Raw genomic sequence first — 22,112 nt, forward strand, 5'->3', positions numbered from 1 at the left:
CTGGTGGCGCAGTGGTTAAGAATCCACCTGCTAATGCAGGGGACACGGGTTCGAGCCCTGGTCCGGGAAGATCCCACATGCCGCGGAGCAACTAAGCCTATGTGCCACAACTACTGTGCCTGCGTGCTACTACTACTGAAGCCCGTGCGCCTAGAGCGTGTGCTCTGCAACGAGAGAAGCCCCCGCTCCCGGCAACTAGAGAGAGCCCGTGTGCAGCAACAAAGACCCAAGGCAGCCAAAAATATTAATTAATTAATTAATTAATTAAAAAATAAAATAAAATGCCAGTGTAGAGAATGACCAGGCCTGCTTTTTCTTAGTTAGAACGCGTAGATAACCCCAAAGCTCTTCATTATGACCCTATGTTTTCTGTCATACTTACAAGAACCTAGATTTCAAAGATAAAATGGACCTTTTTATTATCTTGCTTTTTTTTTTTTTTTTTTTTTTTTTTTTTTTTTGTGGTACGCGGGCCTCTCACTGCTGTGGCCTCTCCCGTTGTGGAGCACGGGCTCTGGACACACAGGCTCAGTGGCCATGGCTCACAGGCCCAGCCGCTCAGTGGCATGTGGGATCTTCCCGGACCAGGGCACGAACCCGCATCCCCTGCATCGGCAGGCGGACTCTCAACCACTACGCCACCAGGGAAGCCCTATTATCTTGCTTTTTAATCACAACCAACCAGTCTCTTGGTCCTATCTATCCCCGTGTCATTTTACCTCTAAAACCTGACCTTCTGCCTCCATTCTACTTCCTCCACTGCAGGCAAGGCTGTTCCAGAATGAGGTCATCTTCCAAAAGTCTGCTTCGTTTTTGTCATTCCCTTTCATGAGGCTGGATTAAGGGACTAGCTACCCTGACAAGTGTCTGGAGCACCAGTCAATAAGGGACTGCAAAAACATCAGAAAAATAAATAGAATATGGTACCAGTGAATTCTGTTCACCACACATGACCCCTGCCATAGTGTTGAAATTTCATTTCCACATGGGTCTACTTCAGCTAGACACTCATAGTCTGCTCAGGTGGGGCAACTTTGGGGACAAAATAAAAAGCAAAATTTCAAGTATTAAATTATTTGCTTGCGTGGACGACTTTCATGTTTTAACTGGCCCAGCCCTGATTTAAAATGATCAATTTAGTGATTTTTCAGTTGTTTATTGAAAAGAATCCAAAATCCTCATCTTGCATTCAAGGCCACCTTCACTCTAACTATAAGACTCACTCCAGGGCTTCCCTGGTGGTGCAGTGGTTAGGAATCCACCTTCCAATGCAGGGGACGTGGGTTCGAGCCCTGGGCCAGGAAGATCCCACATGCCGCAGAGCAACTAAGCCCGTCCGCCACAGCTACTGAGCCTGTGCTCTAGAGCCCGTGAACCACAACTACTGAGCCCGCGAGCCACAACTACTGAAGCCCATGCACCTAGAGCCCGTGCTCCGCAACAAGAGAAGCCACCGCAATGAGGAGCCTGCACACTGCAACGAAGAGTAGCCCCCGCTCGCCGCAACCAGAGAAAGCCCGCGCGCAGCAACAAAGACCCAACGCAGCCAAAAAAACCAAAAAACAAAAACAACTCACCCCAGTACTTCCTGAAATATTTCTAAAGACTCTTTTCCTTCTTCATATTTGGGTTCTGATCCCTGCTCCTCATTATGCACCCTTCTAAACTCTAATCCATAACGTTCAATCAGGCAGTCATACCAGTGAGCCCCCAGATACTCTTTTTTTTTTTTTTTTTGCGGTATGCGGGCCTCTCACTGTTGTGGCCTCTCCCGTTGCGGAGCACAGGCTCCAGATGCGCAGGCCCAGCGGCCATGGCTCACGGGCCCAGCCGCTCCGCGGCATATGGGATCCTCCCAGACCGGGGCACGAACCCGTATCCCCTGCATCGGCAGGCGGACTCTTAACCACTGTGCCACCAGGGAGGCCCCCCCAGATACTCTTTAAGTGGCAGCTTCTACCTGCGTGTGACCATACCTTGGCCTCTTGGACCCTTTGACCTAGTTTAACTATGTAGATGAAGCAGTTGCGAACTGATGGCCAAATCTAGCAAAAAATACAGTTTACTTGACTTACAATGGTATGTGTGTGTGTGTGCATTTAATTTGAGTCAAGATTTACAAACCAGCAGATTTCATATTAGATTTAAAATCCAGATTTCTGGCTTCTCTTGAAAAATGAAGGAATTTGATAACATTGGAATCATATTCTTCCAGGTCAATAATTCTCCAGACTTGAGGACTCCGAAATTCCCCTTTAGAGACTGACTTGTGCTTTTCAGTTCTGCACAGTACCTCTGCACCATCTCATGCACTCTCTTAACCTGCTTGGCCTTAGACAGCATTTGAGTAAAATCTCTGGTAATAAAAATGCTGCCTACCTGCCTACCTGCTCTTCCTTGCAAATCACCAAGTGAGAATCAACACTTGGACCGCTCATTTGGATTTCTCTGCCTACCAGCTGTGTGGTCCATGGACCAGCAGCATCAACATGATCTAAGTGCTTGTGAGAAATGCAAGCATCTCAAGCTCTTCCCCAGGCGTTCTGAATCAGGATCACCATTTTAAGGTTCCCCAGGTGATTCTTACATAAGTTACAATTTGAGAAGCCCTGGGTTACTACCTCGTTCGAGGAAGTAACCTTTCGGACCTTCCCTTTTATCATTATCCCTGGGTCCAACTTGCAAACGAGAAACGTGCTTCCAGTAAGTGTCTTTTTGCTCAAGCTGAATCCCTGGACTCATAATCTATTGTGAAAACTTGGCCATTCTTCAATGTGAGGTTCATATTTACATCTTGTCTATGGAGCTTCCCACAAACACTTACATACATTTCATATTTCTGCATATGTGTCCCAGGAGATTACAGTTGCATCTGGCTAAGGCACTGTATCTGTTGTCCCTGATAGCTACATTCCCACAATGTGTAGAAAATGCCTCTTTTTCCCATATCTTAAGGAAGCTCAAAGTCTAGAAAAGGAGGAAAAGAGATGTATCCCCCTCTGAATGGGTAGGATGGCCATCTGTGTCAGTTTACATGGGATAGTGCTGGTTTACACCTGTTGGGCAGGTATTCCTTTTGATTAGCAATCACTTTCATTCTCAGAAGTGTCCCTCTTTGGCTGACAAATTATGCAGTCATCCTATTGATGACATCCTCCTTCCTCCAATTCCTGTTTTTCATTATGTGATCTTTCTCGGTCAGGCTTGGAGTCCTGGAGAGGAAAGTGTTCTTTCCCATTAGCACTTTAGGCCTTCAACAACACACGGTTAATCCAGGCACAAAGTCTAGTATTTTAAGAATCTTATATTAAATATATATAGGATTATTTTTTAAAATCAAAGATCTGTGCATGTTTTTGTTAAGAAAAAGAAAGAAACAAAAGATAGAGAAAAACATTTCATTTGTTATTTACAACATATTCAACAAAACTAAAATGAGGGTGAATGATTTTTGGTGAACAGGTTCTTCTGATGAAGAAGAAAACTCAGAAGTTATCTCAGTGCTCACAACTCAAAAGTCATTCTGAATGTTTGAACCATTCTGAATGTTTGTAGAACCATCTCTGAGATAGAGGGAAAAATTGCTTCATTATATCACTGGAAATTCTTAGAGTGACCCATTACCTCTAGCTCTACCATCTTTGTCTCTTTAATTTTTTTCTCTTTCCTCTCTTTCGCCACCTTCGTATCAAGCCCCCTACTCCTAAAACAGAAGGACACCACTGTAACCACCATTATACACCACAATCACCACTACTACAACCACCAGCAAACACTGATACAACAGTAGAAGAAGGCCAGTTGTCAAGTAAGTTAGACTGTGGGTGAATCATTTCCCTTCTCAGTGCCTCTCAAGTCTAGTGAAAATCGTGAGTACATCTGATGTCTTTATTAAAATTAACCTCACAACCATAACAAGTAAAAACTTGAATCAAATTCTGTTCCACAGATAGCAAAACATTTCAGTATTATAAATTCTTGAACTGAGTGAGAGCAACACAAGTAACGTCTACTTTCATTTTGTTTATTGTGAAGGAAAATATAGGAAGGAAAAAAGATTCAAAGTTATGAGTAAGACTGATCTTACAGAAATATTTTTTAAGTCATGATCCCTTCTCAAAATACTGTATGAAACAAAGGGGGAGAAATCCAGAGGACTTCTCAAAAATAAAAACACCGATTTTCTATTAAAAAAACCTGTATACCCCCTACCACTTCCAAAAGTTACACCGAGAAGTTCAGCAAACAAACCACATCCACCAGGCAGAGGCAGCTGTGCAGAATACAGATGTTGTAAATTCCATTCGATAGTGTGAAGTGTAATGTCACTTGACTGTGTTTTCCTGCTGTGTGTGTGTATGCTGTGCCTTTCTGGCAAGGGCCACCTCCACCTTTCCTATTAAAAGAAGATTCTCTCAAACTACCGGAGAGATTACGTGCAGATGATTACCAACCAATATGGGCAAGAAATTCCTGTTCCTGATTGACATATACACATTACTGTATATAAAACAGATAACTAATAAGGACCTCCTACTGTATAGCACAGGGAACTCTGATCAGTACTCTCTAATGACCTATATGGGAAAAGAATCTAAAAAAGAGTGGATATATGTGTATGTATAACTGATTCACTTTGCTGTACAGCAGAAACTAACACAACATTGTAATCAATTATACTCTAACAAAAATTTTTTTAAAATTCCTGATCCTTGATATTTTTGAAAAAATGAAGCATAGGAAGCCTTCTAGCAGTATATGGTTTAAAAGCATTTTTTAAATTATGAAATATTAAGAACATATGGAAAATTATAAACACATTTGTACACATTTTTAAATGCTGATATTTTGCCACATTTGCTTGAATTTTTAAAAAATAAATAAAACATTCAAGATTTATATACACCACTCCACTTCCTTCTCCTCTGAAATCCTGAAAGTTAACCACTATCTAGAATGTGTATCCTTTCTATCCATGCTTTTGTGATTTTACTACATGTAGCCATTAATGCATTAATAAACATCATGTGGTTTTGAGATTAAATAAGATTTTCTGTATATGTGATTTTTCAACTTGCTTTTTCACTCAATGTTTTATCTATTTCAAGTGCATTCATGTTGATACATGAAGGCCTATTGTTAATTTGTTTTAAATGGATATAGCATTTCTTTTTATAAATACATTAGAATTCATATGTCCGTTTTTCTGATGGCTGTTTACGGGCTACGAACATCTTTGTACTTAGTTCCAAAGTGAATATAGGAAAGAGATTTTCTAAGCTAGTGTATAAAAGTAGTTATCGAAATTTCTGAGTGGAAAGTATGCAAGATGGTTGTATCAGTTTATACAATATTAGCACCAACAATGTGAGAAAGTTCCGTTTCACCAACCATTGGCATATTGGACTAATTTATTTATTTGACAATCTGATAGTATGGAAAGTTCTTCTTAATTTGCATTTGCTCGAATACCACTGAAGTATTTTTTTCATGGTTATTGAACATAATTGTTTCTCTCCTGCAAATTACCTTGTGTATAGTCTCTTTCCATCTTTCTGTTCAGTTGTTTGTTTCTTTTTATCATGAATTTGTGGAGTTATTTTTAGATTCTTAGTAATATTTCTTTATAAGTATATATTTGCAAATATTTGTCTTATTCTCTGACTCATCTATGAAATTTGCTTTATTCTATTTCTGGTTGATAAGAGGATTTTAATTTTAATGCAGTTATTTTAAAATCCTTTCTGTTATATTGTGCTTTTACTACCTTGTATGAGAAATTCTTTCTATATTCTATTATATTCCTGTATTTTTTTCTAAAACTTAAAAAGGCTGTTTTCAAGTGTAGGGCCTAAATTTATTTGTAGAAGAATCTGATGCCTTTTTTCTAAATGTATAACCTAAATGCCCTGGCTTTTTTTATTAGATGGTCCATCTTTGGTCCATCTAATTTGTGTTGCTATATTATTTCCTGTGCCAAATCGCTACAAATGCAGGCACATGTGTTTATGGACTCCTTGTTTTGTTCCTCAATCACCTACTCCCCCCGCGGCCTTTCAAACATCAACTCTTGCAGAATTGCTAAACTCTTTTAACTACTATAGCTTTTCAATAAGTTTTACAATCTGTACCTCAAGTCCCTTATCTTACATTTTTCTCAAACTTGCCTTGATAGTTTTAGGCTTTTACATTTTGAATTTTAGATTTTTATTGAAATTACACAGAATTTATAAAACAAGAAATGGCCTTAAAATATTCCCATCTATGAACACTTTCATTCATTTAGGTATTCATTAAATTCCTTCTATAATATTTTGAAGTTTTATCCATAAGGGTCATGTAAATCTGTACTAGACATCTTCATTATTGTTGAAAAAAGTGAGAAATTAATCTAATTATCATCCTTTTATATAAATTTTTTTCTCCTTACTGTTTGGTAGCTTTAAAATTTTCTCCTTATCTTCGATGGTTTGAAGTTTCATTTATGATGTGTCTAAACATGGACTAATATTTAATAAAATTATTTTATACTTAGAAATGCATATTCTGTCTGAGGATTCATATCTTTTTTAATCTGAAAAATTTAACCATTATTACTTTGAATATAATCTCTCTTCTAGTCCCTCTTTTTTCAGGAATACCTTTTACATGTATGTTGGAAATTCTGAATTCATCCTTCAAATTATTCTTTCATGTAAAGCATATTTATTTATTATTCTGTCTGATTTTTAGGTGAATTCCTAGTATTCTTTCTTATCAGTTCACTGATTATGTCCTCAAGTGTACTCAGTTTAAAGTTTACAGTTTATTATATCTGAGTTTTTAAAATTTGATTTTTTTTAACATTTCAGAGACTTTATTTTTCATTTCCAAGATTTCTAACTAGTCTTTTTTTTTATATTCACCTGCTCTCGCTTTATATTTCTTTTTTTTTAAATGAGGATTAATAGATACACAAAAAACTGCACATATATGTTGTATACAATTTGCTGAGTTTTGGACATATGCATATACTTGTGTAACTATCACCACAATCAAGGTAACAAACATATCCATCATGTCCGAAAGTTTCCTCAGGCCCCATTCTGGGTTTTGTTTTTGTTTTGTGTGTGCGTGTGTGTGTGTGTGTGTTAAAAATACTTAATATGAGATCTACCCTCTTAAAAATTTTAAGTGCACAATACAATATTGTTAACTATGGTTACTGTGCTGTGCAGCAGATTTCTAGAACTTACTCATCTTGCATAACTGAAACTTTGACCTGTTGAACAGCTCCCCATTTCTCCCTCCACCCAACTTTTGGCAACCACCATTCTACTCCCTACTTTTATGACTGTGACTATTTTAGATACTTCATAAAAGTGGAATCATGCAGTATTTTTCCTTCTATCGCTGGCTTATTTCTCAGCATAATGTCCTCTATGTTGTCGCAGATGACATGATTTCATCCATGTTGTCTCAGATGACATAATTTCCTTCTTTGTCTTCAAGGCCGAATAATATTCTGCTGTCTATAGATACCACATTTTTCTTTATTGATTCATTCGTTGATGGACATTTAGGTTGTTTCCATATTTTGGCTATTGTGAATAATGCTGCAATGAACATGGGAGTACAAATACTTCTTCAAGATCCTGATTTCAATTCTTTTGGGTATATACCTATAAGTGAGACTGCTGCATCATACATATGGTAGTTCCATTTTTAATTTTTTGAGAAACCTCCATACTGTTTTCCATAGTGACTGCATCATTTCATATTCCCACCAACAGTTTACCATGGTACCAATTTCTCCACATCGTCACCAACACTTATCTTTTTTTAAAAAAATAAAAGCCACCCTAATAGGTGTGAGGTGATAACTCACTGTGGCTTTGATTTGCATTTCCCTGATGATTAGTGATATTGAGTACCCTTTCATATGTCTGTTGGTCATTTGTATATCATCTTTGGAGAAATGTCCATTCAAGTCCTTTGCCTATTGTGTATTTTTGGTACCCTGGTCAAAGATCAGTTGACCACATATGCATGGGTTTATTTCTGATTTCTCTATTCTGTTTCATTGGTCTATATGTCTGTCTTTATGCCAGTAAGATACTGTTTAATTACTGTAGTTTTGTAATGTATTTTGAAGTCAGGAAGTGTGATGCCTCAAGCTTCATTCTCTTTGCTCACATACCTTTGGTTATTCAAGGTCATTGTGGTTCCATATGAATTTTAAGATTGTTTTATCTATTTCTGTAAAAAATGTCATAGGAATTTTGATGGGGATAGCACTGAATTTGTAGATTGCTTTGGGTAGATGGACATTTTAGCAATATTAAGCCTTCCAATCCATGAACATGAGATGTCTTTCTATTTATGTGTATTTCCTTTAATGTCTTTCTGTTTATGTGTGTTTCCTTTAATTTCTTTCATCAATGTTTTATAGTTTTATAGTTTTCAGAAGGTGAAACTCCTGGTTAAGTTTATTCCTAAGTATTTTGTTCTTTTAGATGCTATTGTAAATGGGATTAAAAAACTTTTTTTCTTTTCTTATAGTTGTTAGTGTGTAGAAAACAACTGATTTTTTGCATTGATTTTGTATCCTTCAACTTTACTGAATTTGTTTATTAGTTATAACAGTTTTTTGTAGAGTATTTACAGTTTTCTACACATAAGATCATTTTACTTCTCCCTTTCCAATTTAATGCCTTTTATTTCTTTTTCTTGCCTAATTGCTCTGGTTAGGACTTCTAATACTGTATTAAATAGAAGTGGTGAGAGTGGGCATCCTTGTCTTATTTCTAATCCTAGAGGAAAAGCTTTCAGTTTTTCACCATTGAGTATGATGTTACATACTCAGGGCTTGTCACATACATCCTTTATTATGTTGAGATTCATTCCTTCTATACTTAATTTGTTGAGAGTTTTTCATCATAAAAGGATGTTGAATTTTGTCAATGATTTGTCTGCATCTATTGAGATGATTATGTGATTTTTAAAAATCCTTCATTCTGTTAATGTGATACATCACATTAACTGTTTTGTGTATATTGAATCATCCTTGTATCCAAGGGATAAATCCCACTTCGTCATGTTGTATGATCCTTTTAATGTGCTAATGAGTTTGGTTGGCTGATACTTTGTAGAAGAGCCTGTGATTTCCTTTCATTGTATTGTCTCTTTGCCTGACTTTGGTATGAGGATAATGTTGGCCTCATAAAATCAGTTTGGAAGTGTTCGCTCCTCTTCAACTTTTTGGAACAGTTTTAAAAGGATTGGCATTAATTCTTTTAAAATATATTTCGTAGAATTTACCAGTGAAGCCCTGGTCCTGGCCTGTCTTTGTTAGGAAGTTTTTTGTTTGTTTGTTTTTGTTTTTTGCGGTATGTGGGCCTCGCGCTGTTGTGGCCTCTCCCGTTGCGGAGCACAGGCTCTGGACACGCAGGCTCAACGGCCATGGCTCATGGGCCCAGCCACTCCACGGCATGTGGGATCTGCCCGGACCGGGGCACGAACCCGCGTCCCCTGCATCGGCAGGCGGGCCCTCAACCACTGCGCCACCAGGGAAGCCCTGTTAGGAAGTTTTTGATTACTGATTCAAGCACCTCACACTCATAATTGGTCTGTTCAGGTTTTCTGTTTCCTTATGATTCAGTCTTCATAGGTTGTATATTTCTAGGAACTTATCCACTTTTAGGTTATTTAATATGTTGGTGTGTAATTGCTTATTGTAATACAATATTGTAATATTGTATATTTCTATTTTAAAAATAATTTGTCATCTATTGTGGATTTTCCCCCTTTCCTCATCTATTGATTTCCCTGTTATTTTCATTTTATTTGAAGTGTTTTCATCTCTGTGTTGATTTCATTGTCAGGCTTTCTTGGTTGCCTTATTGCATTTTGAAATTTTATTTCCAGATTTACCCTGTATGGTAGTTGTTTTTTTTTTTTTGTTTTTTCTTTCTGTACTCATTATTCATCATCTAGAAGTTTTACAGTTGCCTCCATCTAGTCCCCAGCTCATAGTCCAGAATGTGCCTTATCTTGTCGGCCTGAGGTCCTGTCCTCCCAGGACAATGCAAATCCTGCCATCTAGCTGGATCAGGAAGCTTGGATCAGCTCTGCCTGGGAGGCTGGGCAGAATCTGCTTCCTCTGAATGCCACCACAGAGAGTGGTCAGTCTAGCTTTTTTGGGGGGCCTGTCATAGTTGCCAAGAAAACCACTCTCCAGCCCTTAGTTTGTGGCACTAAAATTAACTCTGACCCTAGAATGATGTGAGAGCACTTTAGACCACAGGTTCTCACATTTGCTCTGCTTGCATGCTTTTCTGATCCACTCTGGTCTACAGAGATGTTTATTAGCTTTGTGTTTATGGTGGAGAAAGGGATGAGGGGGGTCTTAATTGTACAGATTTCATCTAGACTGCTAATCACAGGCTTTAAAGATAGGAAATCTTATTTAAAAGGTGAAGATATTTGCCAAATAAATAGGCAAATCTGTTTTTCTGACTTATGACTAAGTAAGAGGAGGGGAAAATAACATTTATGAATGCCTGCAACATTCCAGATATAATACTTGTTTTATGTAGTCCTTACCAAAATTCTATAAAGTAGGTATGGTAATTCCATGTTGAACTTAGGATCAATAATCACATTGCTAGTATGTAGTAGAGTTCAATCCAAGTATATCCATGAGAGCACATCTTATTTCATTTACTGCCTTATTCCCAGCACTTAAACCAATGCCTGGCATATAGTAAGCACCCAGTAATATTTATTAAATGAATGAAGCTTTTTTTCCTCGGTGTCTTTTCTACAGCTGTTTTTATTCATATATCTTGATCCCTATATAAAACAATCACTCTACTAGGCATAAATTCTTTAGCCTAGGAGTCTCTTTTCTTTGCCTTGTTCTCTTCTCTGTTTTCTCTTCTACTTGCCTGGCACTGGATGTTTTGACGCTCATCCCAGTGGATGAATTGTCTCTGTAGTTCTCCTGAGGTTCTCACCTCTCTTGCTAATAAGCTGAAATTGGAACTAAAACTTTTACCTGCATAGGTCACTTCCCAGTAGCTGCCACTCTCCCACTTCCCCATTTCACAATATTAGTCATATGTTGTCTTAACCACCCCAAGTAAGTGCAGCCAGGAACTTGCTACTGAGGCAGAAAAAGCAAATGACCCTATGACTAGGCAATGTGGAAAATGACTCCCCCGCCACTGAAGTTCTGAGTGTCAAATTATCTTGGGAAATGTGGCTGATTATATTTAAAAATCACCTTGGTTCTCTTTGAAATTATTGTTCCAGGTGGAATTGAAATATAAATTAGGCTTTAAAATATAGTTTTTTCACCTCTTCTCCCCCTTTTTAATGACACAATGATGATATTATGGAATAATTTCACTGATGAATTAGTACATATGTGGGTACAATCTCTCAGCACAGCTTGAGAAAAGCAGGACCAATCACAGGCCTCACTCACTGCAACTGATTTTCGAAAAAGAATGCAAAGCAATTAAGACAGGAGAAAAATAATGCATTCTAAATCTGTGTGCTACAAGGACATTATTATTATTTGACAGAACCCATAAAGGGCTTTGCATGGGTCGTGACACACCTACCCCTACTGCTGCAGGAAATTCTAAAGACTCAATCCATATTAACTGCAAAGCTTAAAGTGACTCCATCTTGGAAGATGGAGAGTAAGAAGCTCAACTACAAAGTCAAGGAAAAATAATTAGCATTTCTAGTTAGTTTTCAGCCCAAAATGGGTAGCAGGGAAAGGCAATTGGTGGCTCCACTATGTCAGTTACAAGGGAATTTTTAACTCATTTTCGTCTAACTTCTGAAAACAATTAGCAATGGAGACATGCTGTATTCACACCCCGTGCACACAGTGGAACTGGACATAGCCATAGAGATCATCTTGTTCTCCAATCTGACAATGCACCAGGGTGTGATAAAAATTCAGGCCATGGATTAACTGCTTCCGAATCATGATGAGTCTGTTAAATGTGCAGCATCCTGGACTTCATATCCATAAGTACCTCAGGTGAATCTGGGGCAGCCAATCTACAGATAACATTGAAAACTCTTTTAAGTCTTGTTCATTTTACAGATGAGGCCATGGGCCAGAGGGTAGCAAGACAGAATCACTTGGGGAGTTTTTCAGAATATGCTAGATAAGTTGGGACAGCCTAGGTTATGCTGTGGCAAAACCCCCTAAATCTCAGCAGCTTAAAACAACCAAAGTTTATTTCTTGCTCACATTATTTGGTCATCAGGGGTCGTGGTTGCTCTGTAATCCAGGCAGTGGGAGACCTCATCTCAACATGTGTTTTGTAATTACAAATGCAGGAACAATGGTGCACGCGGTTTTAAAAATCTGATATAAATGCCATTAAGGAAGCAATAGCATCGATGGGCTTGGGAGCCAGACAGCTTGTCTTTAAATCCTCCCACTCCCCTTAGAGGCTGTGTGACTTTGGGCAAATTGCTTAACCTCTTTGAGTGTCTGTTTGCTCATCTGTAAAATGGGGATAATATTAACTATTCTAATGGTTGTTAGGAGGCTGACAGTAGACATTCACATATACTATTGTTACCAACCAAGGTATAAATATGTATCACGAAAGGAAAAGAAGAGCTTCATGGAAGAGACACACTCCTGTTACACCTACATTCTTGTTCTGTCCCTGAGTCGCTCTCTGTACTCTATTTGAAGTTCTTTCCTTTCATCGTCTCCTTTCTCCTATATCCTATCCCTCCTACAAGATCTAGCTTATGTACCATAACCTTCTGCCGCGAGAGGTCCTTAATCCATCCGTTATCAACTGTCTAACTGTGTGACAGGCACTGTGCTTGGGCCGGAGGAAACAAGTTAAACAACATGTTCTGTGTTCTTGAGGTATCTGCAGTTTAGAGGGGGAGGCAAAGATAAAGGCAAAATGGAATACATACTACGATGGAGGCCGATGTCTCCACGACTGTGCATTGAGAGCATGGAGGATGATTCTGTTTGTATCACAGCCCAAGCTGCCTTTCCCAAGAAGGACAGGGCGAGAGGAGTGGGCGTTCCAGGAGGAAGATGCACCATGTGCAGACAAAGAGAGGGAAGAACAATCATGAGTCTCCTAGGATGGCAGATAGTGAAATATTGCTGCCATGGGAAATGTGAATGCGATGCGGGAGATAGGTACTGGGGGCTTTGGGGAGGGCTATTAGGAGGAATAAATGGCAAAATCCCAAAGATCCGTCAGTATATACATGTTTGGTTTAGATATTTTCCCCCTGTCAGCAAAAGGGAGCCATGGAAGATGTCTGAGCAGTGGTACAATAGGACGAGGTTGACATTTTAAAAATAGTCCTCTGGCAGGAGACTCTGGGGGGAAAGAGTGTGAAAATGTTCTATGAAAGAGAGAGGAAAAGACAGGCTTGAGGAGAGCAGTGCCAGCAGGAATGGAGATGAAGACACAGATGGGAAGCGGGTGGATTCAGGAGGTAAAGCAACATAGACTGAGTGATGAGGGCTTAGGAATAGCTGAGGGATCTGACATGACACACAGATTTCAGACCTGGAAACGGGGTAGCAGATTCTCCGAGACAGGGAAAACAGAAGGAGCAGCAGGTTGTGGGCAAGTGGGATGTGTGTGTCTGGGGGAATGGAGGGGCTGAAGAACGATGAATCCCTAGAGGTATATTCACCTTTTCATTACACGTCTATAACACAAACCATTTGTTTCCATCATTTGGCATGGATTTATATACAGCCTTATTTTGTGATGAATGTTGGCCATGGTATTTACTGACTTTTCAGCAATTGTGCAAAAGCTACTTGAAAGCAGGAACATTACACTGCGTAATATGCCACTGTTCACTGAGCACAGTACTTTGGGCCTAGCAAGTTCTCATCAAATATTCATGAAATAAATATATATCACATTTGGATTTTCTGGTCTTGTTCATCTCCTACCACATTAATTAGCATGACTCCATGCCTTCTTTTTCTTGCCCTCCATCATTCTGATGCTCTTTTATATCTAAAATGTTCACTTTCTTGGAGCTTATAGCATTTCCCCCCTTTATCTTAAATCTCTACAACAGTTTAGACCAACATTAAAAACAATATCAACTGTTTCATTACTTGATTTGCCCCTTTAAAAGTTCCTTATGTTTTCTCAGAATTCTGCCGTCCCTCTTCTCTCACTTGTGGTCTTTTAAAATTTTCTCCCACTCATTTTCCTTTCCTTTGTCAGACTTCTCAACCTACCACTTTCCCCCTTCCATCAGAGCCTTTATCACTTTAAGGTTTACTTTTCTTTACAAGAGCTATCTTTCTCCCATCTGTTTAGTTTTTCTAGATGGAGCACCATAAGACTCTCATTATGTATCATTTCTTCTACTTATTATAATTTCTATTATAACTTTGAAATTTACGGTGCATCAGATGCATAGATTGTGAAGGAAACAGAAGCGGCCCACGACAGGTGGCCCTCCCAGCTGTGTTTCCTCCATCCCTAACCTCGGCCGGTCCAGCGCCCTAAGGCTCTCTGCTCGGCTGACTCTTCCCCTCTCTTCTCTTCAAGTTTCTCTTGGTGTAAAATATTTTCCAGAGAAATCCTGAAGTATCTGACAGAAACCTGAAATCTGGTCTCAGATTTACAACCAGTCAACTAGGAAATGCTGCTCAGTATCCGTGTGGCTGTTTTCCTGTCTCCTTAACTGAAAAAGAAAAAAAGGGGGTCCATAACGAATGGGTAAATTAGATGGAGTGACACACCTGGAAGGATACTCTCTACAAACAGAAAATATTATTGTTCAGTTTTCTCCTATTAAAACTCCTCAAACAAACTTGGCATTCTTTTTATCATTTTGTTCCATCAAAAGAAATACAAAGAAAAGCCAAGAAACTAGAAAAATAAGTAAAGAAATAGTACGGAGTTCTGAGAAGTAAAATTAACAAGCTGCTAGAAATAGTCATAAAAGAACAAAGTTGCACTGTGAATATCACTGGGACTATGGCATGTAGCCTAGGCCAATTTTAACATGTTTTTATCTGGGAATATTTAAGATATTCCCTCTCCAAAAAGAAAAATTCAGTGCAATTATTAATTTTACTCAAATATTTACATAAATATCAATTACACTACAGGCTTGTTTTACTGACCACTAACTACTGATTGGGAAAGGGCTAGGACTACCCTTATACTTATGTGATGATTAAAAAGACAGTATTTTTGATGTTTCAATGTAAAGCAATGAGGAAATACAATTCCTTTAGTAAAGTGACATTTACACCAATGTGTTAGGAGTATACTTATTACCCTCGGAAGCTATAAAGACACAGATATTCAGTTGTGGTTGAGATCACTGGCTCTAAAGTCAGACAGATGTTGATTGGAAACATCTGTATAGCCACATTTTGGTAAGCTATTTGCATGTTTCTATCTCCATTTCTAATCTGCAAAATTTGACCAATTACAATACCTAATTCATAAGGATTCAATTTGAGCTTCTGTTTGACTTATGCTCCTAGGCTTCTGGGGTGATATCAGTACATATTTTCTTTCGCTATAAAATATTATTTCCATGAAAACACTGAAATACAGAGTTCCAAGGTCTCTTCCAACTAGAAGATTTTAAGATGCCCACTAAATGCCATGAGTCATGGTAAACATTTGGGCACAGGTGTGAAGGGAAGGGGCACCATACCCTGACAAGCTGATAATACAAGCTTGTATAGCTGGGACTCTGGGACATTCAGCAAATGACACACATGAGTCCACTACTCCAGTTCTTATAGGTCCGCCCCAGTGGTTAGAATCACTGCAATTTTCTACCTTAAAGATGTTGAGTTGCATGAGGTCAACTGAAGAAATGGCAAAGATGCACCTCTTCTCTGGTCTGACCTGTCTAAAGCATCATTGTAAAGAGTTATGCCTGAGTTGTTGATAAATGATTATCAAGCCACACTTTATGTGACTCTTCAAAATAGAGGATAAACCTTCAAAAGTATAAAATATAGAAAAGAGTAAAACAAAACCACTGTTAAATCATGAATTCTGAGTTCTGACAGAACCTAAGTTCAAATCCAGTTTCAATAGCATCTATGTGGCCTTTGTTGGGTCACATGTCTGCAAAGCAAAGCCCTTCCCCTCCCTTTTGAACATTACATTGCAAAGCCACTTAGGGGCTCTCATCACTGATGCTACATTTTTGAATCAAGGTAAAATTAAGGTAAGGGTTAAGGCTGGTCTATAGAAACGACTCAGTAATCAGAAGGAAAATGAAAAAGAATCAGCCAATAACTTATTATTTGTTGGTTCTACATCATGTAGATTCACTGTGCTTTTATAAAGCAAAATTGACTTTGTTTTGCTTGACTATTATTGTGGGTTTGGAAGCAAGCATAGGGTTCTCCAGTTTGGTAACATGAAAGTTACAATAAATTGATTTGCATTCATGTCAAAGTAAGCCTCTACCTAACTTTTAAATACTCCAAAGGCCCACATCCTCTGAAACAAAGTTTTGCTCTCCTTGTAAGCAACAGTTAAAATAATATTCTTTGCGTTTGATTAGCGGTTGATTGAATGGTTAAGTATGCATTTAGAGTAAACAAAAAATGAAATCATGTTACTGTACTAGAAAAAAATCCTCCCATTAACATTCATTGAGTTTTAACAAATGAGTTGATTAGAGGGAAAGGAAAGAGGAACACAGTTTGTCAAATGCAACTTGTTGCCAGGTTTCCCCACAGACCTAATGTACACTTTCTGGTTAATGACTCATGCATGGAGAACATTGCTTTTTATTAATTTAATTGGTCTTCCTTTTCAAAGAGCTTATATTCACTTCCTCTGAAAATTATGGAAGATACTCAAAGTGTCATATGTGTATATGTCAAAGGAGCAGCAGAGATGATATGCAGTCATGGCCATAGTCTGTCTTGACTACTTTAACTTATTTTAACTTATTTTCTCTTATTTTCTCATAAGTAAGGACTTATGCTGAGACTAACCCAGAAATATTAAAATAGAGCAGGGGTCCAGGTATGAATCAGGATGTACTCATGGTAGGAGTCAGGTCTGGGGGACAGGTAGGACCAGGGGACTTGGAAGAAGAAGGCCGTCATGCGCACTAGATGGAGTGACGAGTCTTCCAAGTAGGTGGGGGTGGGCGTTCAGATGAAATCCCTATGTCTGTGATTCACATTTGTCATCTAGTGACTGCCAGAGACTCATAGAAGAGTCCTCAGAACTAGCTGGAGTGGGAGGGGCAGGGGGAACAGGGGAGGATTAGTCACAAAGAATTTGCAAAACAAAACCAACCAAACCAAAGACCATGGAGTGTGCCCGCTGTTTTCACTAGACATTCTCTAAAACTTTGGGGGTTCAGAACAATATTTGACGAAAAGTGGGAGAGAGTTCTTCCCTCCGTCCTCGGGGCACTGTGAGACCTCCGTTGCCCCTCCTCCTCCTGAAGGAAACACCCTGTGGGTGGCAGAGCCCAGATCCCTTGCCGGCTTTGCAGGTAGAGGAGGCCTTGACAGAGTCAAAAAGACTTTTCAGTAGCTGACACGACTTTCCTTCAGACAGTGGCAGACTTCTGAGGGAAGGTGGAATATTATAATTACTGCAATTCTATTTTTACCCAGACTAGTATAACCTTGGTTAATGCTTGTGAGAGAAGAACATCAGAAAGGTTCTCTTCTACTCAGAGAAAAGGCATCATGGGGTGGCGGGAACTGCACAGCTGTGGGATCAACAGATTTGGTGAGATTCTCACTAGCCCACTTACTGTGTGCCAGCCACAGCTCCAAGTAAGTGCTTGATGAGTGCTTATTTATTTAATCCTCATAACAAGCCTGTTACTCTCTCAATCTTACATATGAGACAATGGAAGCACAGAGAGGTCAATTAATTTGCCCAGGTCACACAGCTTCTAAGTGGAAACCTGGGACCTAAAGCAGAGAGCCTGACTCTGGTGACTGTCCTCTTACCACCAAGAGACACTTGTCGTGCCTGGCGTAGAGAAGGTGCTCACTAAATGTTTGCTGATACAATCATTTCCCCAAGGTATTAAAAATGCATTGCGTTTATTACTCTGGACTTAATAGACTAACCACACTTAAAGGAAACAGAAAAATCCCTACAAGCACACCAAAATGATAAAAAATCTCAAATGCTCAGAACATGTACAATTATTTATTAGACTTTCCTGATTAACCAAGGAAAATTACTTCATGCTTTCAGTGAAGCATAAGGAAACTAGATTTCCAGAAGGTCCCGTGGCCCACACCAAGCCACAGACCTGTCAAGTAAATTAGTTTGTGCTAGACCCTCCCTAGGGCTCCCAAGTTTTCCTCTAGCTCTTTCCCCCAGTGTCACATTGCTGCCTAGTCTCAGGGGAAGGGATTGTGTTAACCCAGGATGCTCTCTGGAGATTGATAACTAGAATGACAGGATTTCAAGGGTTGTGATTCTTTTGTCCTTCCTCTCATCTGGTTGCCAGTCAGAGAACAATTCTGACTGGATATACTATTTAATTATTGCAGTTAATCATACTGAGGATCAACAACATTAATCATTAAAAAGGAGAAAAAATGGACAAAACACAATGTATAATGATCCTGATTTCAAACCCAAGGTGTTACCCATTCAGCTCTGAGCCAGACAATTACATAGGAACAATAAAGGACAATTAGATAAATCAGAAAACCCACCAGCCCATTCTCCGGGTTCACTTACCTTGGTGCGGAGGATGAGTGGCAGTGGCAATAAAATCAACAGAGTGAAAACTACAAGGAGAAACCGGCGATAAACTAAAATATACCTGAAGAATTTCATTGTCCTGAACAGGTGCCTTCAATAGTGTTCCCCTCAAAAAAAAGGCAAACGTTAAATAGCCAACCTAGATTAATATTTCTCTAGCCCATCATCTTCATTTACTGCCCCAGACTCACCAACATGAGTTAAAATTAAATCTCAATTTTTATTGTTTTACTGTCACAATTCACATGGAGAGATAAGCCCAAGAGCGTTTGTGAGAAATCAAAGACCATTTTCTGCTATGTTTTTGAAGGGCAAAACTGTCCTTATTTAGTCTGTGCACATTAACTGGAATATGAACTGGCCAAGTCTAGGAGAAGGCAAACCATGAGGCTGGCTGAGTCTGCCCACAATGAGGCCCCTCCTTACCTTTTGACGTTCCCTGAATTTGAGGCTCCACACCTGCGTGGTGCCTTGAGCAGGTCTTTACTGGGTGCCTCCAGTACCCTTTCCAGTGAAGCTCATTTTCAGTTTGTGAATCGAAATAGCAACCCCAGTAGTAGGAATTCCAGTGTGAAAAGGCAAGTTTTGCTACAGATGGGTTCTTCTGGGACTCCTCAGATAAAGTATTGAGGCAGCCGAATGCACTGCCTTTGTGGAGTTTGACTCAGAGGAGGGCTTCTGACCACTCTCATTTAGGACTTCTCTGTTCTCATTCAAAAGATAAATACCACTGCTTCTGAGAGTGAATAGCATTTTTCTCCCCAGTACCACACTCTGTTGCACAATAATTTCTTCACTGTTCGAAAGCAAAGTTCTGTGTTTCTTGGACTCTATGGCCTCTTTGGATAGCAAGCCAAAAGTTACCATAAAGTCTTCCATAAGCCCTCACCTGTAAGACTTTTTCAGAACTGAGTTGATACTATTGTGCTGATACTGACTATATTGACTAAATAATTATCAGGGAATTTGTACAGAGATGAGTCATTACAGCCATTCAAGAGGAGTGTGTGTGTGTGTGTGTGTAAACGGGAATTGTTCTGAAAGTGACATGGAGGATCTGTTTTGAAACACCTCAGGGCTAGGGACTCACTGGTTAGTTTCTCATTGTGTTGTAAATTAATCATCCAACAAACCTCAACTAAACAACTATTATGCACCTGGCCCTAGGTATAAACAAAACACATTTCCTTCTATAATCTATAGTCAATTTCTCTTGCCACAAATAACCTTAGTTTTATATAATCTGTGGTTAGCATTTAGACCTTATTTCTAATGCCACATTAATATAACTCTGCCTTCTTTTCCCATCAAGAAAGATAATTCTTTCACCAACACTCACCTCACTGTACTGTTAATGCAGATGAGAAAACATTTTTTCCCCTCTAAAAGTCTGAATTTCTAAAGATATATCATATATAGTGATTCAGGAAAATCAGTAAACAGAAAAAAAGTCTCCAAACCAGAAAGGCACATTACATCTTGAATTTCTCAGGTGAAAAATATGGAGGGTAATTATAAATAATAGTAGTAAGTAGTGAGCAGTAGTAAATGAGCAGTAATAATAGCATTAAAAAACACATTAAAGGAGGAGAGTTATTTAAAGCAGTTTTGATACTTTTTTTTCTATATAACACTCAGTACAGTTCATTGCATGCTTTTTTTATTTTTTGAAGAAACCATGTCTGTTCTCAGATTTCCTTCAGCCACCTGGTGAGACCATTTGAGCCTCACTTTCTCATCTTAGAAGATCTTACTCTGTGAGATGATACCAAAAATGGAAAGGTATTTGTATGATATTTAATGGAAATGAAGGCCTATGCATGCAGGGAACAGTGGCACTGAAGCCAGACAAAGGCTAAAGGTAAAACAATTGATATTTTGTCAGGGCCTCCTTTCCGTGCGCTGTTTTCTCTATTCTGGCTCCCATTTCTCACCAGACCAAGTCTTGCAGGTCCCTCCTATTATGGCCTGAGGTTCTAGCCAGCTCCGTCTTCTGTGGCTTCCCTTTATCACAAAATGGTTCTACCTTTTCTTTACACAGCCAATCTCCTTTTCCTCAGGGGTTTTCTCTCCATTGTCGTTGAGATAAAAGATCTGAGAAAACAATTCACACTAAACACAAAAGACTAATATGAGCGGCGGCACACCTCTGCAAGAGCCAGCAGGGAATGAAACTCTAATGGGAGACTTTGGGCCACTTGGAAACACATCTTAAGGTATCTTTCAAATCACATCACGGTGCTAACTGGTTCCACAGTTGTCAATTTTCATCTCTTATTTGTATAGAAAAACATATATCTCTCTTACTACATCACAATTGTGCTGTTTTATCTATCTGACCTAAAATGAATCACACCATTGTGTAACCATGGATTGGTCCATTTAAAACATCTTCTCTATGAATATAAAAATATTACAAATATTGTTCATCCATTTACAATCATCTACTTTGTGTCAGGAAGGTTACCACCTCATTTAGTCTTCAAAACCCAGTACAATTCATTCCTATACACTAACAATGAAAAATCAGAAAGAGAAATTAAGGAAACACTCCCATTTACCATTGCAACAAAAAGAGTAAAATACCTAGGAATAAACCTACCTAAGGAGACAAAAGACCTGTATGCAGAAAACTATAAGACACTGATGAAAGAAATCAAAGACAATACAAACAGATGGAGAGATATACCATGTTCTTGGATTGGAAGAATCAACATTGTGAATATGACTGTACTCCCCAAAGCAATCTACAGATTCAATGCAATACCTATCAAATTACCAATGACATTTTTTTACAGAACTAGAACAAAAAATTTTACAATCTGTATGGAAACACAAAACCCTGAATAGCCAAAGCAATCTTGAGAAAGAAAAAAAAATGAGCTGGAGGAATCAGGCTCCCTGACTTCAGACTACATTACAAATCTACAGTAATCAAGACTGTACGGTACTGGCACAAAAACAGAAATATAGATCAATGGAACAGGATAGAAAGCCCAGACATGAACAAACACACATATGATCACCTTATCTTTGAAAAAGGAGGCAAGAATATACAATGGAGAAAAGACAGCCTCTTCAATAAGTGGTGCTGGGAAAACTGGACAGCTACATGTAAAAGAATGAGATTAGAACACTCCCTAACACCATACACAAAAATAAACTCAAAATGGATTAAAGACCTAAATGTAAGGCCAGACACTATAAAACTCTTAGGGGAAAACACAGGCAGAACACTCTATGACATAAATCACAGCAAGATCCTTTTTGACCCACCTCCTAGAGGAATGGAAATGAAACCAAAAATAAACAAATGGGACCTAATGAAACTTCAAAGCTTTTACACAGCAAAGG

General features: G+C 38.7%; 1 protein-coding gene across 1 annotated transcript in view; it reads right to left on the bottom strand.

Moving 5' to 3' along the window:
* The window catches only part of SLC13A1 (solute carrier family 13 member 1), a 76,791-nt gene extending 57,958 nt beyond the window's left edge, over nucleotides 1–18,833 (bottom strand). The window contains exon 1 of the mRNA XM_060108343.1: nucleotides 18,735–18,833. Coding sequence (XP_059964326.1) covers nucleotides 18,735–18,833 — 99 coding nt within the window. The remainder of the gene's footprint in view (nucleotides 1–18,734) is intronic.
* Nucleotides 18,834–22,112: the final 3,279 nt, after the last annotated feature.

This window comes from Mesoplodon densirostris, chromosome 9 (genome assembly GCF_025265405.1).
Source record: "Mesoplodon densirostris isolate mMesDen1 chromosome 9, mMesDen1 primary haplotype, whole genome shotgun sequence".
NCBI lineage: Eukaryota > Metazoa > Chordata > Mammalia > Artiodactyla > Ziphiidae > Mesoplodon > Mesoplodon densirostris.